The sequence below is a fragment of the Bufo bufo genome, chromosome 2, assembly GCF_905171765.1.
Source record: "Bufo bufo chromosome 2, aBufBuf1.1, whole genome shotgun sequence".
Lineage (NCBI taxonomy): Eukaryota > Metazoa > Chordata > Amphibia > Anura > Bufonidae > Bufo > Bufo bufo.
Window position 1 is genome coordinate 707,978,057 of NC_053390.1, and position 26,100 is coordinate 708,004,156.

Consider the following 26,100-nt stretch of genomic DNA (forward strand, 5'->3'; position numbering starts at 1 on the left):
CCAGACTCATAGGCTGCTACAATCTTTTTTCTGAAGTCCTCTGACAGCTCTTTTGCTCTCACCATGGTGCTCACTCTCACTTCAACAGTCAGGAGCACACCAAACTAAATGTCTGAGGTTTAAATAGGGCAAGCCTCATTCAACATGCAGAGTAACGATCTACTAATTATGTGCACCTGGTGTGATATACCTGTGTGAGATCTGAGCCAATTTAAGAGGGAATACATGTGAGGGTGTCCTATCTTTTTCCTCAGTTAGAATAGGCATTTTTGTAGAATGACATTTACAGAAGATCTTGAAAAGACTTTTCTTCAGTTTTCTTTGTTTAGTTGGATTACTTTAATCTCTCTGTATTGTTGAAACGGAGATGAAATAACCATTTATTAAAAATGTTACAAAAAACCACATGCTTTCAAAGGGTGTCCTAATTTTTTCACATGACTGTATATATATATATAAGGAATAAAGACACCGCAGCACATCCGTTGGTGAAAAAGTGTGAACCTTCATTCACCCTTGCGACGTTTCAGTCCACTTGCTGGGACTATTCTCAAGCAATGCATCATACAAAACTGTGGGTTTTTATGTGGTCATATCAAATTAACATACATAAGTGACAATTAATAAATTATACAAAAAATGTGCAAAGAAATATCTTGTATATAAATGATAGGGTTATAACTAGGTGAGCGAGATGGGAGGACAACGGCTGCCGCTGGTCTCCTCCTCCTCTACTCACAATTTTCGGATGACAGTGCATCGCAAGATAGCACGTCACCCGATACTATACCCGGGGTGTCACATCCTGATTTATTAGCCGCTGCTTTTGATTTATACATTGATAAAATCCGCTTGTATTAGTACCAGACGTCTTACTATAATAAACTGCTATGCGGCGTGTCAGATGATGCTTCCATATGGGATCATGTGATTATTCCCAGGGTGACCTCACGGACATGCGCAGACACAGTTCCATGTTTCGCAGGGGATCATGTGATTATCCCTGGAGTGACATCATGGACATGCGCAGCTTCAGTTCCGGGACGCCGTATTCACGCGGTGTTATCCGCAACAGTGTTTCCTCCTGCCATTGAGCTCGCCCGATTCCATGCTGGGTCTGTTTACATCTGCACTGACACAGGTGATGATTATTATATATAGTTGATTGCCACTTGTGTATTATATTATGCTACTGAATAATCACAGTACCTGAATGTTTTTTACATGAATATCTGTATTGATTATGTTGTCTTCCAGGCATGATGTTTTTCTCATTTATATGCGAGATATTTCTTTGCACATTTTTTGTATAATTTATTGTCACTTATGTATGTTAATTTGATATGACCACATAAAAACCCACAGTTTTGTATGATGCATTGCTTGAGAATAGTCCCAGCAAGTGGACTGAAACGTCGCAAGGGTGAATAAAGGTTCACACTTTTTCACCAACGGATGTGCTGCAGTGTCTTTATTCCTTCTGTATTACACACCTTGGTAAGGTGTTTTCATCGCTGGCACCCATTCATCTACTACTAGGTGTGCTGCCCTGAACTTTCGTTGTCTATATATATATATATATATATATATATATAAACTAACTTTATTATTTTATTTTTTAGGGGGAAAGATAAAAAAACACCAATATTTACATTATCTTGTGGAAATTACAGTGCTCAGAGTGTGGTAAAAATAATATAATTTTAATTTGGGTCACTACAATGATTATAATGTCAAATTTCTATATATTTTTATTATTTTTCCTTTCCTCCTACAGCCTGTCAGCTCTGCAGCTGCTTCCTCATTCTCCTCCAGACTGAGAGGGGGGTGGGGGTGGCTGCTTTAACTGCTCATATCTCTGATTTGGTACCAGAATGACAGCAATGTACATGGGAAGATATCACTGATAGAAATTGGGATACTGTGAAGCTGAAAGTGAAAGTAAAAGCAGGTTTTATCCACCATTATTCCAGACTCGATTTCTAACAATGATTTCTCCTCTGTTGCTTGGACTAATGCTGTTATTAATGCCGGATTTAAAACAAGACCAGTTTCATGTTTCTAGTTGCTACCATTCAGGAGATAGCAGCATCTAAAGCAGCCCTCCCTCGTTCACTTTCTGCCTGAGTCCAGCTGGGGCAGAACAGTTAAGTACTTTTTCCACTGCCCCAGCTGGACTCTGCAAAACAGTTAGGTGGTTAATTTGTTCTGTTATACTTAGATTTACTGTGAATCAGACTTAGTCTCAACAGGTGGTCTAACATATAGTTGCGTTTACCTAGTTCATCTGCTGCACCATTTATACTTAATCTGTTCTGTTATGCATAGACTTACTGTGCATCAGACTCATTGTAAACAGTCGGTCCAATATGTAGGCACGTTTATCTAGTTCATCTGCTGCGCCATTTATACTTAATCTGTTCTGTTATGCATAGACTTACTTTGCATCAGACTCTTTGTCAACAGGCAGTCGAATACATAGACGCATGTACCATATTCATCTACTGCGCCATTTAATAATTAATCTGTTCAGTTATACACAGACTTAGTGTGCATCAGACTTATTAGGTGGTCTTATATATAGGCGCGTTTACCTAGATGATCTGCTGCTCCATTCATATTTAATCTGTTCTGTTATACATAGACTTAGTGTGCAACTGTACTGGAATGGTTGACTCGCTCTTCAACATCATCTCTGTTGACAACAGATACACACAGCCAGGAATCAGTGGGTTCCTCTCACATCACACTTAGTTGGCATGGCCCAGGAACAACCTCTCTGCCCTCACCTGTCCTGTAACTGCCTCTTTCTTTTGCTGCTTCTGTTTGTTAAGTAATGCATTTTGCCAGCTCTGCTTTGCTTTTCAGGGAGGATAAGCTTGGTAAGGACAGTCAGCAGCTACAGGCCAGCACACACTTGGAGGAGAGGTCTGCTGCGTCCTCCCTTAGGCATGCAACTAGCGATAATGACAGTTGGGTGGGAGTATGTTTTGCGGGCGGTCAGGGACATGGCCATGAGACTGGTGAGGGTGACATAAGTGTTGAACAGACAGTAGTGGATGATGAAGTAGTCGATCGCATGTGGGAGCTGGGTGAAGAAGGGCATCATCATCATGGGGTGAAGGTGGCAGCAGGCACATGAGACAGCAGCAGGGTGCTGATGAGCCAGCAGGGCAGAAGCAGTGGGAGATCTGGAGCCAAACATGCCCAGGGTAGACCATCTGCTACTCAGGGGCTTACCTGTCCAGAAACAACTAACAGTGCACGGGTTCATAAAGGCAGCGGCAGGCAGTCAGCACAGAGGTGGGAGTAAAATGCCTTCCCTTCGTCTATAGTGCTTCTGATATTCTTCCTTCTCCTACTCCTCATCACATGTTTCACCAGCAGTCGATCACCGAGGCGATGGCAAAAAGACAACAGTATTCGTGCACTTATCCAAAAGGTGCAAAAGCTGAACGTGCACCTGACCAAGTTGCTGGTACTACAGTCCCTCCCTTTCCATATCGTGAACTCTGAACATTTCAAAGAACTGATAGCTTGTGTCCACCCTACTGGCTCTCCTCAATGTTACCCTTGTGGTGATCTTCTGCCAGTGTTTCCTTTCAGCCCTGGCCACAGCTGCTTGTTTCCTGCAGCATTTCCTTAATCACTTCCAGAACGGTCCATTTACCTCCTTCCTGACCAGGCCTAATTTTGCAAATCTAACATGTCTCACTTTATGTGGTAATAACTTTGGAACGCCTTTACTTATCCAAGCCATTCAGAGATTGTTTTCTCGTGATTCATTGTACTTCATGTTAATGGTAAATTTGAGTCAATATGTTTTACCTTTATTTATAAAAAAATCCAAATGTTAATGAAAAATCCGCTGTTTTCTAAATTTTTATCTCTCTGCTTTTAAGACAGATAGTGATCTTAATAAAATATTCATTAATTAACATTCCCCATATGTCTACTTTATGTTGGCATCATTTTGGTAATGTAATTTTATTCTTTTAGGATGTTAGAATTAGAAGGTTTAGAATTTTAGAAGCAATTTTTTTAATTTTTAGGAAACTTTCCAAAGTCAACTTTTTTAAGGACCAGTTCAGTTCTGAAGTCACTTTGGGGGGCTTACATAATAGAACCAGCCCATAAATGATCCATTTAAGAAAAGACACCCCTCAAACTATTCAAAACTGGTTTTAGAAATGTTTTAGGTATTCCATAGGAATTAAAGCAAAATAGAGGTGAAATTTCAGAATTTCACTTTTTTTTTTTGCAGATTTTCGATTTTAACCCCTTATGGACTGGGCTCATTTTCACCTTAAGGACCAGGCCATTTTTTGCAAATCTGACCAGTGTCACTTAATGTGTGAATAACTTTAAAACGCTTTTACTTATCCAGGCCATTCTGAGATTGTTTTTTCGTCACACATTGTACTTCATGACACTGGTAAAATAGAGTAAAAAAAATATAATTTATTTAGAAAAAAATTCTAAATTTATCTAAAAACTTTGAAAAATTAGCTAATTTCCAAATTTCTATTTCTCTACTTCTATAATACATAGTAATACCCCCCAAAAAAGTTATTATGTCTACTTCATGTTTGGATCATTTTGTGAATGCCATTTTAATTTTTGGGGACGTTAGAAGGCTTTCCAGGACAGGTTTAGGTCTGAGGTCACTTTGTGAGGCTTACATAAAAGAAACCACCCAAAAATGAACCCATTTTAGAAACTACACCCCTCAAGGTATTCAAAACAGATTTTACAAACTTTGTTAACCCTTTCGGTGTTCCACAAAAATTAATGGAAAATAGAGATAACATTTCAAAATTTCACTTTTTTCCATTTGAATCCATTTTTTCCAGTTATAAAGGAAGGGTTAACAGCCCAAAAAAACTCAATATTTATGGCCCTGATTCTGTAGTTTATTGAAACACCCCATATGTGGTCGTAAACTGCTGTACGGGCAAACGGCAGGGCGCAGAAGGAAAGGAATGCAATATGGTGTTTGGAAAGCAAATTTTGCTGGACTGTTTTTTTTTTACACAATGTCCCATTTGAAGCCCCCCTGATGCACCCCTAGAGTAGAAACTCCAAAAAAAAGACCCCATTTTGGAAACTACAGGATAGGGTGGCAGTTTTATTTGTACTATTTTAGGGTACATATGATTTTTGGTTGCTCTATATTACAGTTTTTGTGAGGCAAGGTAACAAGAAAGCTGTTTTGGCACCGTTTTTTATTTTTTGTTATTTACAAAATTCATCTGACAGGTTAGATCATGTGGTATTTTTATAGAGCAGGTTGTCACGGATGCGACAATACCAAATATGACAACTTTTTTAGGTTGTTTATTTCAGTTTTACATAACAAAGCATTTAAAAAAAAATGATTCTTTAGTGTCTCCACATTCTAAAAGCCATATTTTTTATTTTTTTTTATTTTTTGGGCGACTGTCTTGTGTAGGGGCTCATTTTTTTTGGAATGAGATGACGGTTTGATTGGCACTAATTTGGGGTGCGTATGACTTTTTGATCGCTTGCTATTACACTTTCTGTGATGTAAGGCGACAAAAAATGGATTTTTTTACATTTTTTTTTTTTTTTTACGGTATTAACCTGAGGGGTTAGGTCATTTGATAATTTTATAGAGCAGGTTATTACGGACGCGGTGATACCTAATATGTGAAGTGCATTAAATTTTTTTAATTAGTGATAAAGGTGTTTTTTTATTTTTACTGTTTTTTCACTTTTTTTTTACATTTTGACCCAGACCCACTTGGTTCTTGAAAATCCAGTGGGTCTGATGTCTGTATAATACAGTACAGTACACTACTGTACTGTACTGTATTTTCACTTTACACTTAGTCTGATCAGACTTCTGCCTTTAGAAGAAGTCTGATCAGACTTAGCCTTACCATGGCAAGCCGGAAGCCTGTGAAGTTAGGTCATTTTGAAGTTTCTAATCCCCACTTTCACGGACCGCGGGGATTAGAAACTTCTGAAAGCGCTACAAACTGCAGGTCTGAATTGACCTGAGGTTTTCAGCGATCGCCGATACGGGGGGGAACAGGACCCCCCTTGGCATTGTCCCAGGGTGCCTGCTGATTGATTTCAGCAGGCACCCAGTTCCGATCACCGCCTGCCACACGTCATGTGTCCTTAAGTACCAGGACATCATGACGTACCGGTACGTCATGTGTCCGCAAGAGGTTAATCATTTTTTTCCTGGAACACAGCAAAGGTTAACAATAAAACAAACCTCAATATTTATTACCCTGATTCTGCAGTTTGCAGAAACACCCCAAATGTGGTCGTATACCGCTGTTTGGGCAAACGACAGGGCACAGAATGCAAGGAGCGCCATATGGTTTTTAGAGGGCAGATTTTGTTGAACTGGTTTTTAGATGCCATGTCCCATTTAAAACCCCCCTGATGCACCCTTACAGTAGAAACTCCAAAAAATTTACCCCATTTTGGAAACTAGGGGATAAGGTGCCAGTTTCATTGGGGTACTTTGGGGTACATATGATTTTTAATTGCTCTATATAACGTTTTTTGTGAGGCAAGGTAACAAAAAAATGGCTGTTTTGGCACCGTTTTTATTTTTTACAACATTCATCTGACAGGGTACAAAAGTCACAATAGGAAGTTTCTATCACGTAGCTATATACACTTACCTAAAGAATTATTAGGAACACCATACTAATACGGTGTTGGACCCCCTTTTGCCTTCAGAATTGCCTTAATTCTACGTGGCATTAATTCAACAAGGTGCTGATAGCATTCTTTAGAAATGTTGGCCCATATTGATAGGATAGCATCTTGCAGTTGATGGAGATTTGAGGGATGCACATCCAGGGCACGAAGCTCCTGTTCCACCACATCCCAAAGATGCTCTATTGGGTTGAGATCTGGTGACTGTGGGGCCATTTTAGTACAGTGAACTCATTGTTATGTTCAAGAAACCAATTTGAAATGATTCGAGCTTTGTGACATGGTCCATTATTCTGCTGGAAGTAGCCATCAGAGGATGGGTACATGGTGGTCATGAAGGGATGGACATGGTCAGAAACAATGCTCAGGTAGCCCGTGGCATTTAAACGATGCCCAATTGGCACTAAGGGGCCTAAAGTGTGCCCAGAAAACATCCCCCACACCATTACACCACCACCACCAGCCTGCACAGTGGTAACAAGGCATGATGGATACATGTTCTCATTCTGTTTACGCCAAATTCGGACTCTACCATTTGAATGTCTCAACAGAAATCGAGACTCATCAGACCAGGCAACATTTTTCCAGTCTTCAACAGTCCAATTTTGGTGAGCTCGTGCAAATTGTAGCCTCTTTTTCCTATTTGTAGTGGAGATGAGTGGTACCCGATGGGGTCTTCTCCTGTTGTAGCCCATCCGCCTGAAGGTTGTGCGTTTTGTGGCTTCACAAATGCTTTGCTGCATACCTCAGTTGTAACGAGTGGTTATTTCAGTCAACGTTGCTCTTCTATCAGCTTGAATCAGTCGGCCCATTCTCCTCTGACCTCTAGCATCCACAACGCATTTTCGCCCACAGGACTGCCGCATACTGGATGTTTTTCCCTTTTCACACCATTCTTTGTAAACCCTAGAAATGGCTGTGCGTGAAAATACCAGTAACTGAGCAGATTGTGAAATACTCAGACCGGCCCGTCTGGCACCAACAACCATGCCACGCTCAAAATTGCTTAAATCACCTTTCTTTCCCATTCTGACATTCAGTTTGGAGTTCAGGAGATTGTCTTGACCAGGACCACACCCCTAAATGCATTTAAGCAACTGCCATGTGATTGGTTGACTAGATAATTGCATTCATGAGAAATAGAACAGGTGTTCCTAATAATTCTTTAGGTGAGTGTAGTACTTGCGCTGCTAGTCTTAGAAGTGAAGTGGGTTGTATTCACACAGAGAAAAAAATGAAGTAGTATTTGAACCGCTCTGCTCATTCTAATAAGACCTTTTCTTTTGGTGCAAATATCCACGTGGCGAGACACAAGACATAGATACTCTCGTTGTTTGTTCCCTGAACCTCTAGAGCAGGCATGCTTAACCTGTGGCCCTCCAGCTGTTGTAAAACTACAACTCCCACCATGCCCTGCTGTAGGCTGATAGCTGTAGGCTGTTTGGGCATGCTGGGAGTTGTAGTTTTGCAACAGCTGGAGGGCCGCAGGTTGAGCATGCCTGCTCTAGAGGATTCTCTATGGGGTATCAAAAATCACACAATAGTGAAGTACCTTCGATGCATTTAAAATAAAGTGGTTTTATTATACTCACAAGCATGTTAAAATTGCCAGCATATCATAAAATTTAGTACGCATCACAGCCCACAGTGTTGCCCTCCAGTGGAGCAGACAACAAAACCAGAGGAACACACAAGTTAGCGATTCCCCCTCTGGGGAAACCAGGAACCCCCTTCCGAAGGCAACATAACAGTACAAACAGGACAGAAACAGATAACGGATGCAGTTACGCACTGCTAGGCGCTCAGATGCAGATACGCTCTGCTAGGCGAAAACATGGAACAGTCAAATAAAAAGAAAACAGTCTCCAATCTTTGTGGTTACTTATCGGCGCTGCAGATCCACCAAGCGACGTGGGTATAAATCTCTTCACAGTAAAAATTTCCAGAAAATGTTGATTGCGATGCCTTCTAAATGTAGAGTTCTAATCTCAGACCCTTCTTTCCAATGCTCAGGTTATTCCACCTTGTAGCCAAACAATCGGTTACCAGAGGCTGGTGCACTCACGTACACTTGCACCCTAGAGGGAAGTTATAGTACAAATAGTGAAGTTCCACCAGGTAATATCGCAATCAGCAGATTTTATTCTACTTACAAAAGATCATAAAACTTCAATCATAAAAACAAATTGCTTTCATCAAGAGTCCACCCAATCCGGGTTTCGCCAGTCCAGCTTCGTCAGGGGCGATAGTATCCTCCCTCACAGGTTTAGTATTTATTGAGCCAAGATCCCTCCCAAGGACCGCCCATTAATACAGTTTTATTTTTTTCTCTTCTTTCTCCTTTTTTTAGGATGTTCAAGCATCCAAGGACACCGGTAATATACCACTTGCCAAAGATCCACAAGTGGCTAGTGGACCCCCCTGGGAGGCCGATTGTTTCGGGCCTCCAATCTTTGACGAGTGGTATTACTGAATATGTTGATTATTTTTTGCAGAGATATGTAGGGAAAACAGCATCCTACCTTAAGGATATGGGTACGGTTTTGAACATCATTAAGGGGATGGGGGAAGTGCATATTGATCTATAGCTAGCAACTGCTGACGTAACCTCACTCTATACGGTCATCCCTAAAGATCTGGGAATGGAGGCGATTCGGGTTCATTTAGAGGAGGATGAGTGTATGCTACCGTTGCAGAGGGAATTCATATTGAACTGTCTGGATTTTTGTCTTAGTAAGAACTACTTTTGGTTTGATGGCACTTTTTATCTTCAGCTGACCGGAACGGCGATGGGGGCGAAATGCGCCCCAAGTTTCGCTAATTTGTATATGGCTGCCTGGGAAAAGCTAGCAATTGATCTTCTTCTAAAAATAGCCCAGGAAGGAGGAACATTGATATTGTGGAAGCGCTTTATCGACGACTGCCTGATTTTGTGGGAAGGGAAACGCTGGGGCTTAGAAAAATTTATGAATAGTTTAAATCAGAACATCTATAATTTAAGATTTACAAGTGAAATCAGCCCCAGTAGTATCAACTTTTTGGATCTAACAATTTTTTTAGAAGAAGGTCAGCTGAAGACAAAGACTTACTTCAAACCAACAGATGTGAATGGTTACATCGATATGCAGAGCTGCCACCATGCCCCTTGGAAACGAAACATTCCCAAGGGACAATTTATACGTGTTCGCCGCAATTGCACTGAGGTCGAGGACTACAGGGAACAGAGTAGGGTGATACAGAAGAGGTTTGAGGAGAAGGGATACAACCCCGAGGCATTGAAGAAGATCAGGAAAGAAGTAGAGGAATGGGATGGGGGGGTTAAGAACTATAAAGAAAAGAAGGAAACAGATAAGGAGAATAAAATGCTGTACTTTAAATTTTCCTTCCTTACCCAATATAATACGCAGATAGGACCACTAAAGAACTTCTTGCAGAAAAACTGGTTCATTCTAAAAAATGACCAAGTGCTGGGGCAGGTCATCCCCGAGCGGCCGAGAGTACTGTATAAAAGAGCACCAAACCTGCGAGATGCATTGGTACACAGCTGCATAGTGAAAAGTAAAAAAACAAGTAGGGATCAGTTCACTTGGTGCGGTTTCTGCAGTGTGTGCAGGAACCACACCAGAGAGGACAAAAAGAAAAAAAAACTGCAGGAAATTTTATCGAGAGAGGGCAGACACATAAGATCAGAAATGTCATGTGAGACGATGGGGGTTGTCTACATGCTGGAGTGCCCTTGTGGGCTCCAGTATGTGGGCAGAACCCTTCGCAAATTGAAGACCCGACTGCAGGAGCATATAGGGAATATTAGGAAGGGTAAAGAGGACCATAGTGTACCACTGCACTTCAAGCTTGCGCATGGTAAGAATCCGGCGGGCTTGAGGTTCAGTGGTTTGGAAAAGGTGGAGAAGAACTGGAGGGGAGGGGACCCTGTTGCCAACATCAACCGCAAGGAAGTTGGATGGATATATAGACTAGGGACTTTGAAACCAGCAGGGCTCAACGTGGAGTTCGATCTGAAGCCGTGTCTGGTGGATTGAAGAGAAAGTGCCAGGGGTTGTGTCGCTACCGCTGTGGATCTATGTAAGGTAGCAGCAGAGTTTCCTTGCGGCGTTACTTTATCGGGTGTAGCTGGAGTTTGGGGGTGGTGTATTGCCGCTGTCCTTGGATGCTCGTTGTTTATTGTGAATGAAGTGAACATAGTGGGCTGTCATTGGCTCGGGAGAGTCATGTGTTCGGAGTGCTGGTACGTGCCTTTTTCATGAATGAAAATAGAGGGATGGTAGCGTTTGTGTATTATATGCTCTGTTTAGTTGATGTAATGTGTTATTTTATATTAGAATACCGTTAGCCTTAGTGGGCTTTAGGAACTGTGTTTATTACTTTTATTGCTTGAACATCCCAAAAAAAGGAGAATGAAGAGAAAAAAATAAATCTGTATTAATGGGCGGTCCTTGGGAGGGATCTTGGCTCAATAAATACTGCACCTGTGAGGGAGGATACTATCGCCCCTGACGAAGCTGGACTGGCGAAACCCGGATTGGGTGGACTCTTGATGAAAGCAATTTGTTTTTATGACTGAAGTTTTATGATCTTTTGTAAGTAGAATAAAACCTGCTGATTGCGATATTACCTGGTGGAACTTCACTATTTGTACTATAACTTCCCTCTAGGGTGCAGGTGTACGTGAGTGCACCAGCCTCTGGTAACAGATTGCTTGGCTACAAGGTGGAATAACCTGAGCATTGGAAAGAAGGGTCTGAGATTGGAACTCTACACTCAGAAGGCAGCGCGTTCAACATTTTCTGGAAATGAAAACATGGAACAGAACAGGATCCATAACATATACAGAGCAGGAACAGATCAGAACAAGACATAACAAATACCCCGGAAAATAGCAGGTACAGACAAACAGAGACTAAGAATGCAAAACCAAGCGACACCACGTCGAAGGGTAACTTAAAACCCCCAGGAACAGAAGTGAGCTGTAACACCTAGCAGCACAGACAGGACTCAGGACAGACTGACAAAGACTGACAGACTGAACGGAACAAACTGACAGACAAAACTGACCCCAGAACCACAGCTACAGGTCTATATAGCTGGGTAACGAGGCACCTGGGAAGCCACACCCAGGCACAGCAGACAGGGGAAGTTAACCAAAACAGAACCGGAGCTCAGACAGCCAAGACACACAGGAACAGAACCGGATGTTGCCCCTGGCAACCAGCATACACCGATACAGAACTGGGCGTTGCACTTGGCAACCAGGATACACGGATACAGAACTACAGATACAGTCAAAGGGGTACACACGTACACACTAGATACTGCAGCCAGCACGCAGCCCCTAGCAACCAGCCTGCACAGGAAACACCCGCAGCCAGTACGCAAAAGGTGTGCAGCCAGCCTGCAGGGCAACACACGGCATGGTAAACAACATTGTGACAATATGTTCTAAAGCCCTTTTTGGCATGTATTAGTGGCAAAATTATATATTATTTGCCATTTTGCGGTGCAGTTATATGTTCTAAAGCCTTTTGTGGCGTGTATAGGTGGAAAAAAATAAGGGCCTATTTGCCGTTCAGTGGGGCAGTTATATGTTCTAAAGCCCTTTTTGGCGTGTATTAGTGGCAAAAAAAATATATATTTGCCATTCAGCAGTGCAGTTATATGTTCTAAAGCCTTTTGTGGTGTGTATAAGTGGAAAAAAATAAGGGCCTATTTTCCATTCAGCGGTGCAGTCTTATGTACTAAAGGCCTTTTTGGCGTGTATTAGTGGAAAAAAATTGATATTATTTGCTGCTCAGTGGTGCAGTTAAATGTTTTAAAGCCTTTTGTGGCATGTATTAGTGAAAATAAAAGGGCTTATTAGCCGTGGTCTGGTGAAGTGAGAAAATTACTGACTTTTTTGGGGTGTTCTAATTTCCTTTTTATTTATTTATTTGATCTAACAGTATGTCAGACAGAGAAGTGCCAGGTCCTGCACAGGGGAGTGGCAAAGGCCTAAATCTTTCTGGCGCAGGCAGAGTAAGGGGGCGTGGCAGCAGGAGTTGCAGCGAGTGGCCTGACTTCCGGTGTCACCTAATGGTCGTGTCTTGACCAGCAACCCAGGTTGACTCGGTCATCCTCTTCGTCCCAAGTCACATAAAACACCCCCAGCCAAGAGTCAGTGGGTTCGTCAGACACAACCCTTAGTTGGCATGGCCCGGGAGCAGGCCCTGTGCCCTCACCTGTCCTCAACCTGGCTCTGTCCTTTTCTGTTCCCTCAGCCAGACAAGTATTATATGCTGTGGGCTCAGCTCCAATATACATTGAGGACGAGCTACTAGAAGACAGTCAGCAGCTACGGGCCAGCCAAGATGTGGAGGAGACATCTATCGCTTCCTCCAGTAGGCGGGCAAGTAGTGATGAGGAGAGTGGCATGGGAGCTAGTGTTGGAAGTGGTCAGGCTCCTGACCAAAGACCGTTGAGGAGGACATCAGTGACGTGCAGACAGTATTCGATGATGATGATGTAGCTGATCGCACTTGGATGCCGGGTGAGTTAGGGGCTTCATCATCATTGGGAGAAGAGGGTGGCAGCTTGCCCATGAGTCAGCGGCGGAGCCAGCAAGTCGCTAGCGTGGCAAGGAGTCAGCAGGGTGGCGGCAGTGGAAGTTTGAGAGCCAAACGTGCCAGGGGTAGACCACCCGCTTCCCAGGAGCCTATCTGCCTAGAATGTAGTGGTGCAGGGGTTCACTGAAGCAGCGGCGGTAGCAGTCAGTCAGTGCGGAGTGTAAGGGGTTAAATCAGCTACTCGGCGGTGTGGCAGATTTTTGTTAAGCCGTCGGAGGAGGTGAACATGGCCATTTGTAGAATCTGTGGGCAGAAGGTGAAGCGTGGCCAGGGTGCCAATGTTGGCACCACGGCCCTGCGTCAACATATGCAGCGTCACCATAAAGTGGCCTGGGAGAACCGTGGCTCCGATGTGGTAGTCCAGCCTGCCACAGCAACTGCTGCATCACCCAGTGGCATGCATCCGATTTCAGGCAGTCAAGGCTCCACCACCTCAGCTGTCTGTCCTTCCCATCACCTGATGCTCCTGCTCCTCCTCCTACTCCTCATCAGTTATTCCGTCAGCAATTGATCACCGAAGGGATTGCCAAGAGACAACAGTATGCGTGCACTCATCCAACAGCGCAGAAGCTGAATGTGCTCCTGTCCTAGTTGCTGGTGCTGCAGTCCCTTGGACTCTGCACCTTTCAGAGAACTGATGGCTTGTGCCGAGCCAAGGTGGAGAGTCCCAAGCTGTCATTTCTTTGCCAAAAAGGCAGGACCAACTCTGCACACATATGTAGAACAAAAGGTGGGCCAGTCCTTGAGCCTGTCTGTGTCTGCCAAAGTGCACGGCTGTGCTGACATGTGATGCTGTAACTATGGCCAAGGACAATATATGTCCTTTACGGCCCACTGGGTAAATGTGGTTCATGCCCAGCCAAACCAGCAACTCGGGCAGGTTACACCGCTTCTGCCTCAACATTCTCACGCCGTTGGTCCTGCAACAATGTACGCCTCTAAATGCACATCCTCCACCTTGTCCTCCACTGCAGGGACAATTCACAGTGCCCCACCAGCATACCACATGTGCAGGGCACGGCGGTGTCACGATGTTCTGCATCTAGTTTGCCTGTGCGAACGACAGGGGCGTTGATAGGTCAAAACATTCGGGGCCTGGGCCCTTGATGTTTTGTCTCAGGCACCGAATGTACTGCCTGCCTGTTAGATATAACTGTATTGCCGTCCTCAGGACAGCAATACAATTGAATCTAATGCACTGCAAGACTTGAAGGACCTGTGATTACATCAGAGGTCATGTGATCAGTTCTAAATGCAGTAGTTGAAAAGGACCTGGGATGATGTCACTATCATGTGTCCAGTGCAGGAGAGGATGGCTTAGCAGTGAAGAGGAGTGCTGGGAAGAGGCTGAGGTGAAGTCTGTTACATGAGGAGAGGTAAGTGAAGATTACTCAGTGTGAGAGGCAGAGCAATGTTGGGAGTTGCAGTTATTTAACTGGGCTGAATTAGGGATGAAGGGAGGGAAGTTATTTACATGGGACAGTGAGATGGAGTGATGTTAATTACATGGGACTGAAATTTGGAAGTGGCTGGGGTAGGGTGATGTTGTTTACATGGGACTGTATGTTGAGGGGTAATGTTATTTATATGGGACTGCATGTTGAAGGCAGCTGTGGGAGTGATATTATTTACATGGGATTGAATGTTAAAGGATAATGTTATTTACATGTGACTGTATGTTGGAGGTGGCTGGCGATGGGGGGCAACTTTATCTAAATATTGAGGAGGTGATGTTATTTACATGGGACTGTATATTGAAGGCGGCTGAGGAGGGGGTGATGTTATTTGCATGGGACTGTACACTCACCTAAAGAATTATTAGGAACACCTGTTCTATTTCTCATTAATGCGATTATCTAGTCAACCAATCACATGGCAGTTGCTTCAATGCATGTAGGGTTGTGGTCCTGGTCAAGACAATCTCCTGAACTCCAAACTGAATGTCAGAATTGGAAAGAAAGGTGATTTAAGCAATTTTGAGCGTGGCATGGTTGTTGGTGCCTGACGGGCCGGTCTGAGTATTTCACAATCTGCTCAGTTACTGGGATTTTCACGCACAACCATTTCTAGGGTTTACAAAGAATGGTGTGAAAAGGGAAAAACATCCAGTATGCGGCAGTCCTGTGGGCAAAAATGGCTTGTTGATGCTAGAGGTCAGAGGAGAATGGGCCGACTGATTCAAGCTGATAGAAGAGCAACGTTGACTGAAATAACCACTCGTTACAAGCGAGGTATGCAGCAAAGCATTTGTGAAGCCACAACATGCACAACCTTGAGGCGGATGGGCTACAACAGCAGAAGACCCCACCGGGTACCACTCATCTCCACTACAAATAGAAAAAAGAGGCTACAATTTGCATGAGTTCACCAAAATTGGACTGTTGAAGACTGGAAAAATGGTTTCTTGAACATGACAATGAGTTCACTGTACTAAAATGGCCCCCACATTCACCAGATCTCAACCCAATAGAGCATCTTTGGGATGTGGTAGAACGGGAGCTTCGTGCCCTGGATGTGCATCCCTCAAATCTCCATCAACTGCAAGATGCTATCCTATCAATATGGGCCAACATTTCTAAAGAATGCTATCAGCACCTTGTTGAATCAATGCCACGTAGAATTAAGGCAGTTCTGAAGGCAAAAGGGGGTCCAACACCGTATTAGTATGGTGTTCCTAATAATTCTTTAGGTGAGTGTATATTGGAAGGGGCAGGAGAGATGGTGTGATGCTATTTACATGGGACTGTATTTTGGAGGGGGCTCTAGATAGAGAGGGATGTTATTTACATGGGACTGTATATTAGAGGGGGCTGGAGAGATGGTGTGATGGTATTTATATAGGACTCTATGGCGGAGGGAGGGCAATAGTGTTATTTACATGGGACTGTATGGCGGAGGTGCTGAGGAATTATAATTTCTGAGGACACTAAACAGAGGAATATAACTACAGGGGGCATTGCAGGCGAAATTATAAATACTTGGGGCGCTTCAGGGCGAGCATTATAGCAGTAGGGGGCAATATAAATACTGGGGGCAATGTGGGGGCATTTTAAATCCAGGGGACATTAAGCGTTCTTATTACTACTGGGGGCTCTATAGGAGGAACTTATAGATCCGCATTATTTCTACTAAGAGCACTATAGCGGCCTTACTACTGAGGGGTCTGTAGAGAGCTTTATTACCACTGGGGGGACAATAGGGGGCCTTATTTCTACTGGGGGCTCTGTGAGGGTATTATTAATACTGGCGGGCTCTTCTACTAATGGAGGCACTCTTGGGGAGCGTTATCATGGTTGGGGGCACTGTAGAGGGCAGTATTACTAATGAGGGCACTCTTGTGGAGCATTATCACTGTTGGGTCCAGTAGTGGGCAGTATTACTAATGAGAGAATTCTAGAAGGGAATTACTATTGGTGGGACTATGAGGAGCACTATTACCATGGGAAGATTATCTGTATGGCACTCATTTTTCTTCAGGATAGTATTTGGGGGTACAGAAAAGTAATGAAGCTAATATGTCTAGTGTGTCACACTCTTCAGAGACGAGGCGGCTGAGAGAAGTTGTACGGACCGAATAGAGAAGATGATGACAGAGAAGATTTACATCAGAGGAGACGTCACCTAGGAGGCCCTGGATGTAAGAGGTATGTGCTGCTGTACAGAAAGTACAGCAAAATGTCTTCAGTGCTAGTGTTTGCTGGGGGCATGGGGGATGCGGTTGTTCAACTTAGAGAATTGGGCCATATGCATTGGTGCTTGGGCCCCGGATCATTTGAGACCCTAGCAACGCCCCTGGCAAACGGAGTCATACAGGGGAGGAACTGCTCTGCGTCCTTCATTAAGAAATCCAATCCTGGCCTTCTCCACGACAACTCAAAATCAGAACTATGGTGACCAACAACGGGAAAAACATGGTTTTGGCGCTGCATCAAGGAGGGTTGAGCCATGCGCCCTGCATGGTGCATGTGTTCAATCTGGTTGTCAAGCGTTTCCTGAAGTCTTCCACCCATCTGCAAGACATCCTAAAAATGGCCAGGAAACTTTGCATGCACTTCAGCCACTCGTACACCGCCAAGCATACTCTCCTTGAGCTACAGCGGTAGAACGGCATTCCCCAACATAGGCTGATATGCGACGTTTCCACTCGTTTTAATTCCACCCTCCATATGTTGGACCGACTGTAAAAACAGAAAGGCCAAAAACGATTTCTTGATGATACAGGCGGACAGATGTACTCCCCTGTGTAACTTCGATGCCAGCCAGTGCTAGCTCATGCGTGACACTTGCCGTTTGTTTAGACCCTTTGAGGATGCTATGTTATTTGTCAATCGCCAGAACTACAGGATGAACAACGTCATTCCACTGCTTCATATCCTGGAACAGAAGCTGGTACATCTGGCTGGTCTGGAGACTGCAGATGTGGCGCCTACATCTGCATGTCATACTGACTCACAGTATTGTTTCACTACCACAGCAGGCTCCCTATGCATGTTACTGCAAGGCACAGTGTTCTACACCACTATAAAGGCTCTCTGAAGCCATGAAATAGCCATTTTTTAACCCCATTCGCCACAAATAAATTCGGATCAAACCAAATTTTTTTTGAAAAATTTGGCGAATCGGTCGAGTAAATTTTTTTTTAAATTCACTCATCTCTAGTCACAACGCATGAGATTTTGCTTGGGATCTTCAAGCAAGATGGTCATTGTGGCCTCTTCGCGCTCAAATGGATAAGGTAAGTATGATTTTTGTTACTGTCACTTCAGAAAAAATAGATTCGTTACCACAAAGCACAAGGAAATTCGGCTTCTCTGCAAATCAAATTTTTCCTTAAATTCGGATCGAAGTCCACTTAATGAACTTCGATTCACTTAACATTAGTCATCAATATCAGGAGCCTGGAAAACCCTCTTAAAATGAATGTCCTAATAGATTTGTCCATATAGTGTATTTGTACAAAATGGTTACTAAATATAACTATTGTATATTCTACCAGCTATTTGGATATTTAGTTACACATTGTCACTTCCTTTATATATTTCTCATTTTATAAATTCTACAAAGCCTGATACCATTTTACCTAAGCATTATGTTTGATACTGCCATTCTATGGTAGATTATAAGATATCTGTAAGAAATTGACAATTGATGTAATTCCATTCTATTGTAGGATGTGTAGAGTATTCTCTATTAACCTATGTAAGCTCTTTGTGGTTTCATTTGCTATGCCCCATGATAAGGGTAACACAGCGCATAACAGGGTTTGGCTGGCAGTAGTGGTTTGCGCAGTTTCAGGGTGCCCTACATTTCAGGAATATATTTCTCCTAGCAGACACAATGGTCACATTCTGCCTGATACTTTACCATTTTAGTTTCAGGCTTTAGTATGTCTTTTGTTTCTTGCATTTATTTGTTATGGCCGAACAAAGTTTAGTGCTAGATATCTTTTTAGTTACATATCAAATTTTTAAAAAACAGGAATATTGTCATTCATTTGCATGTACATACGTAATTAAACTGATGTCTTAAATTTTCTAGTCTGTAGGGATAAGATTTTTTCTAATCTTGACATGATTGGAACAACATACAACATTTCTAGAGTAAGCAGTGCAGAGGAATGCAGAGAACGCTGCACCAATAATGAACACTGCCAGTTCTTTACCTATGTTACAGAGAAATACCACAGCACTCAACACCGGTAAGTGACATGGCTGAGGTTACAGATATGAATGAAAGGGTTTTGAATATTGCCATAATCAGTACACAGAAAACGATTACTGCAAAAAGGTTCATCGCTCTGATGTAAAATTGTTAACTGAATTTTTGAGATTTATTTGTGTTTGCCTACTTAAAAGTACTGTATGGATAGGTCAGTGTTAACAACCATGACTCAGCCCCTTTTTGGTTGCTAGAAGATAGACCTGTGCCCACCAATAGTTATTAGAGCGAGTCTAGCTATGCTTCTGAGAGGACATGTGCATGCTTGCTCCTCTTTCCTAGGCCTGAGTCGAAGAGTACTATAATCTCTACAGTTGCAGCTTTATTCAAAGTTTCAAAGTGCTCCAGAGAGAAATAAGGAAGAATAGAAGGTCTAGAACCTGCAAGGAAGTGCTCTTGAGTCAGTCAGCCAGGCACTGTTCTCCTTTAAGGTTAATGTAGACTTTGTTGCTCTGAGAGGGAATATTGCCAGCACACCCATCCACACTTTGAGATGTTCTGGGCAATCATATCTTAAATCTGTGCCCCTCATCCTGGGAATTATAGGATGCTTACAAAAACCTCATTGCCAGACTAAGGTTCTGCAGAGAGACTTTAGAAAGACAGAGAGAAGTACCACAAACCCTATCATTGCTATTCACCCATATATTGCTATTGGGGTAGGATTACACTGTGCTATATGCCTTGGAACTGTGGATGAACTACTACTTCTATTCTGCACTTTATTAAAGAGACACCTATTTATTTTCACCAAATGGCCTTGCCACTACACTGACCCCAACATCATTTTCCGGCTATTGCATCTGCATTTACATTACTGCCTTGCACCCTGCCAGAACGCTTAACACCAAGGGAATCCTAGTCACCATCAGGCAGGATCATGGTGTGCCCAGAGGGAGGAAATGTTGCACTCTCCTGTCACTGCACAGCCCCAGAGGATTTCTGTGTGAGGACTGACACTGTGATTTATGCATCAGGGCTCCTACCACTGCCATCTTCACCTTGCTCCTCTCTGGCTGCTGTTGCACATAGTCTAGAAAACTTTCCACCCCTATGGTCAGTATTAGTTTATCACAAATAGTAATAATATCCATTTATTTGTTCTGCTTATGATAACACTGTAATATTAATATTTTCACATGACTTGCTAATTTTCATAATAATTGCTCATGCCATTATTTCTCCAGGAACATCTGTTACTTCAAATACTCTGGCAAAGGGATGCCAACGAGAATAAGGAAACTTTCTAATGTCATGGCTGGATTCTCATTAAAGCCTTGTGGAAAGTCTTCATTAGGTAAATATTATACACAATGTGGGCACTCCTGTTAGATAAAACTGCGAGAGGGAGGATATTTCTTTAGAAATGCAATGAAATGGTTTCCAGGTGTAAATAAAAAGGAAAAACTACTATTGTGATTACCAAGGTGAAATAAATTATGTATGATCTGTAAGCAAAGTGGCTGTTTAAAAGCATCATGTCTAGGGATGAGCGAATTGACTTCGGATGAAACATTCAAAGTCGATTTGCATAAAACTTTGTTCTAATACTGTATGGAGCAGGAGCTCTGTACAGTATTAGAATGTATGGGCTCCGATGAGCTGAATTTATTGCTTCGCGAAGTCTAGCGAGACTTCGCGTAATAACCTCATAAATTAATTTTATTAGCTTCCAAATGTCCAAATGGTACCTTGGAACCAAACTCGAGTTCGGGAAATGTTTTTTTACAGTAGAAATGAATTTATGAAGTTATTACGCAAAGTCTCGCGAGACTTCGCGAAGCAATAACTTCGGCTCATTGGAGCCAATATATTCTAATACTGTACAGATCTCCTGCTCCGTACAGTATCAGAACAAAGTTTTATGCAAATCGACTTCAGAAATTTCATCTGAAGTCGATTCGCTCATTCCTAATCATGTCTTTGGTTACTCATACTTTGCATTCAGAAAGTGTTCAAACCCTTTCACTTTTTTTATGTTGTGGCCTTGTGTTAAAATATAAAATAAAAATCAAGTTTTCCCTCATCAGTCTGCACTCAATAACCCATAATGAGAAAATGAAAACAGAATGTTTGAAATTTCCAATTTATTGAAAAACTAAAATCTTGCATTGAGGCTCGGACTGGCCCACAGGGGAAACAGGTGATTCCCCCGGTGGACCCCTGAGCAAGAATGGGCCCCCAGTCACTCACCACCTGCACAAGTGGCACATTACACAGTAGAGTGGTTGCACAACATAAATAGGCAGCTTACAGAATCTCAACCAGCCATATAAAAAAACTGAGTAGATTATTTAACCACCTCAGCTCCCCTAGCTTAAACACCCTTAATGACCAGACCACTTTTTACACTTCTGCACTACCCTACTTTCACCGTTTATTGCTCGGTCATGCAACTTACCACCCAAATTAATTTTACCTTCTTTTCTTCTCACTAATAGAGCCTTCATTTGGTGGTATTTCATTGCTGCTGACATTTTTACTTTTTTGTTATTAATCGAAATTTAACAAAATTTTTGCAAAACAATGACATTTTTCAGTTTCAGTTGTAAATTTTTTTTTAAAAAACGACATCTACATATAAATTTTTCTCTAAATTTATTGTTCTACATGTCTTTGATAAAAAAAAATGTTTGGGTAAAAGTCATAGCGTTTACAAACTATGGTACAAAAATGTGAATTTTTGCTTTTTGAAGCAGCTCTGACTTTCTGAGCACCTGTCATGTTTCCTGAGGTTCTACAATGCCCAGACAGTAGAAAAAACCCACAAATGACCCCATTTCGGAAAGTAGACACCCTAAGGTATTCGCTGATGGGCATAGTGAGTTCATAGAACTTTTTATTTTTTGTCACAAGTTAGCGGAAAATGATGATTTTTTATTTATTTTCCTTACAAAGTCTCATATTCCACTAACTAGTGACAAAAAATAAAAACTTCCATGAACTCACTATGCCCATCACGATATTACCTTGGGGTGTCTTCTTTCCAAAATGGGGTCACTTGTGGGGTAGGTTTACTGCCCTGGCATTTTAGGGGCCCTAATGTGTGGGAAGTAGTTTGAAATCAAAATGTGTAAAAAATGCCCTGTGAAATCCGAAAGGTGCTCTTTGGAATGTGGGCCCATTTGCCCACCTAGGCTGCAAAAAAGTGTCACACATGTGGTATCGCCGTACTCAGGAGAAGTTGGGCAATGTGTTTTGGGGTGTCATTTTACATATACCCATGCTGGGTGAGAGAAATATCTCGGTCAAATGCCAACTTTGTATAAAAAAATGGGAAAAGTTGTCTTTTAGAGAGATATTTCTCTCACCCATCATGGGTATATTTAAAATGACACCCCAAACCCCATTGCCCAACTTCTCCTGAGTACGGCGATACCACATGTGTGACACTTTTTTGCAGCCTAGGTGGGCAAAGAGGCCCACATTCCAAAGAGCACCTTTCGGATTTCACAGGGCGTTTTTTACACATTTTGATTTCAAACTACTTCTCACGCATTAGGGCCCCTAAAATGCCAGGGCAGTATAACTACCCCACAAGTGACCCCATTTTGGAAAGAAGACACCCCAAGGTATTTCGTGATGGGCATAGTGAGTTCATGGAAGTTTTTATTTTTTGTCACAAGTTAGTGGAATATGAGACTTTGTAAGAAAAAAATATATATAAAAAATCATCATTTTCCGCTAACTTGTGACAAAAATAAAAAAATTCTAGGAACTCACCATGCCCCTCAGCGAATACCTTGGGGTGTCTTCTTTCCAAAATGGGGTCATTTGTGGGGTGTTTTTACTGCCCTGGCATTTGAGGGTCTCTGCAATCATTACATGTATGGCCAGCATTAGGAGTTTCTGCTATTCTCCTTATATTGAGCATACGGGTAATGAGATTTTTTTTTCCGTTCAGCCTCTGGGCTGAAAGAAAAAATGAACGGCACAGATTTCTTCATTCGCATCGATCAATGTGGATGAAAAAATCTCTGCCAAAAAAAAAAGGAGGGGAAAGGCGTCTGCCAGGACATAGGAGCTCCGCCCAAAATCCATACCCACTTAGCCCGTATGACCTGGCAAACCCGATTTCTCCATTCACATCAATCGATGTGGATGAATAAATCATTGCCGGGATTTTTTTTTTATTTTTTTATATACAAAGTGTTTGCCAAAGCATATGAACACCGCCGCCCCCTCAGCTCATATGCCTCGGCAAACGTATCTTTTACTGCAGAGGAGAAATCTCGTCTTGCAGCGCCGCATACACCGACTTTTGTGTAATCTGACAGCAGCGCAATGCTTCTGTCAGAATGCACATCAGTGCTGCAGCTAGTCAATCGGTTGGTCCACCTGGAAGGTAAAAAAAACAAAACAAAAAAGAAAAAACCAGGCCGCAACGCAATAAATGTATTAACTTTATAATAACATTTGAACGGAACAAATAAACTTTATTTAACTTTTTGAACAGAACGTTAACTTTTTTGCTTACCGGTGATTTATTTTTTATTTTTTACCTTTATAGGACAAACCTCTCCTTCCCCATGGGACAATGTGCAAAGCGCAAATCGCCCAAAGATGTGGTGAAGTACATTATGCACTTTGTCCCAGGTGAAAGGAGAGGTTTGCAGCAGCTGTGAGTAAAAGGGCCCTAATAGCCCTGTGTGCCTGTCCTGTGAGATGCAATCCCTATGCTAAGTGTACCTGTGTGTGGTACTTCCGGAAACACTCCCCTAAGCATAGGGCAGGGTGGTCAGGGCAGTCAGGACAGAAATAGCGGGTGTCACGCCTTATTCCACTCCTGCTACAGACACAACATCTTTTTCGGGGTGACGGTTGGGTTGAGGTACCAGCAACGACATTGGGGAAATGTCGCTCGTGTAGACGGCTCACTACACTGGTGGATGGGGCCACGGAACCTCCTGGATACAGGAGGTTCTCGATGATCTCTTCCTGAAATTTGAGGAAGGATCCTGTTCTCCCAGCCTTACTGTAGAGAACAAAACTATTATATGCAGCCAATTGAATCAAATATACAGACACCTTTTTATACCAGCGTCTGGTGCATCGGGAAACTAAATAAGGAGCCAACATCTGGTCATTGAAGTCCACCCCTCCCATGTGAAGGTTATAGTCGTGGACTGAGAGGGGCTTTTCAATGACACTGGTTGCCCGTTCTATTTGTATTGTCGTGTCTGCGTGAATGGAGGAGAGCATGTAAACGTCACGCTTGTCTCTCCATTTCACCGCGAGCAGTTCTTCGTTACACAAGGCAGCCCTCTCCCCCTTGCAAGACGGGTGGTAACGAGCCGTTGGGGGAAGCCCCGGCGACTAGGTCGCGCGGTGCCACAGCAGCCAATCTGTTCTAGGAACAAATGCCTGAAGAGGGGCACACTTGTGTAAAAATTGTCCACATAAAGATGGTACCCCTTGCCAAATAAGGGTGACACCAAGTCCCAGACTGTCTTCCCACTGCTCCCCAGGTAGTTAGGGCAACCGACCGGCTCCAGGGTCTGATCTTTACCCTCATAGATCCGAAATTTGTGGGTATAGCCTGTGGCCCTTTCACAGAGCTTATACAATTTGACTCCATATTGGGCGCGCTTGCTTGGGATGTATTGTTTGAAGCCAAGGCGCCCGGTAAAATGTATAAGGGACTCGTCTACGCAGATGTTTTGCTCAGGGGTATACAAATCTGCAAATTTGTTGTTGAAGTGGTCTATGAGGGGGCGAATTTTGTGGAGCCGGTCAAAAGCTGGGTGGCCTCTGGGTCGGGAGGTGGTGTTGTCGCTAAAGTGCAGAAAACGCAGGATGGCCTCAAATCGTGCCCTGGACATAGCAGCAGAGAACATAGGCATGTGATGAATTGGCTTTGTGGACCAATATGACCGCAATTCATGCTTTTTGGTTAGACCCATGTTGAGAGGGAGGCCCAGAAATTTTTTTAATTCGGAAACTTGGACGGGTTTCCACCGGAAAGGCTGGGCATAATAGCTTCCCGGGTTGGCGGCTATAAATTGAGTGGCATACCGATTTGTTTCTGCCACGACTATGTCCAAGAGCTCCGCAGTCAAGAACAGCTTAAAAAATCCCAGTGCTGAACCGATCTGAGCTGCCTCAACCCGAACTCCAGACTGGGCGGTGAAAGGGGGAACTACAGGTGCGGCTGAAGTTGGGGGCTGCCAATCAGGGTTTTCCAGCACCTCAGGGACTCTAGGGGCTCTACGGGCCTGTCTGTGCCGTGGCTGCGACGGGGTCTCTATTGCACGTGCCACCGTACCAGCTTCAACTGCCCTTCTGGTGCTCGCCACTTCACCATGTTGTACGGCAGTGCTGGTACTAGGTCTAGGGTGGGCTGCGCTGCTGGTGTATGCCTCACCACATAATCCGACAGCGCCAGCCCCACTCTGGTGCCCTTGAAGTGGATCCTGCGCAACCTGTGGTGTAGCAACACGGGGCCGGGTACGCCTGGTGGTATCAGGGACCTCAACCTCCTCGTCCGAACTTTGGGTCAGACTGCCACTGCTTTCTACAGGTTCATATTCTGACCTATAAGATCTGGTGACTGTGGGGGCCATTGTAGTACAGTGAACTCATTGTCATGTTCAAGAAACCATTTTTCCAGTCTTCAACAGTCCAATTTTGGTGAGCTTGTGCAAATTGTAGCCTCTTTTTCTTATTTGTAGTGGAGATGAGTGGTACCCGGTGGGGTCTTCTGCTGTTGTAGCCCATCCGCCTCAAGGTTGTGCGTGTTGTGGCTTCACAAATGCTTTGCTGCATACCTCGGTTGTAACGAGTGGTTATTTCAGTCAACGTTGCTCTTCTATCAGCTTGAATCAGTCGGCCCATTCTCCTCTGACCTCTAGCATCCACAAGGCATTTTTGCCCACAGGACTTCCGCATACTGGATGTTTTTCCCTTTTCACACCATTCTTTGTAAACCCTAGAAATGGTTGTGTGTGAAAATCCCAGTAACTGAGCAGATTGTGAAATACTCAGACCGGCCCGTCTGGCACCAACAACCATGCCACGCTCAAAATAGCTTAAATCACCTTTCTTTCCCATTCTGACATTCAGT

General features: G+C 43.2%; 1 protein-coding gene across 1 annotated transcript in view; it reads left to right on the forward strand.

The window, feature by feature from the left end:
- The window catches only part of KLKB1 (kallikrein B1), a 130,058-nt gene that overhangs the window by 11,968 nt on the left and 91,990 nt on the right, over positions 1 to 26,100 (forward strand). The window contains exons 5-6 of the mRNA XM_040418761.1: positions 18,858 to 19,017; positions 20,225 to 20,334. Coding sequence (XP_040274695.1) covers positions 18,858 to 19,017; positions 20,225 to 20,334 — 270 coding nt within the window. The remainder of the gene's footprint in view (positions 1 to 18,857; positions 19,018 to 20,224; positions 20,335 to 26,100) is intronic.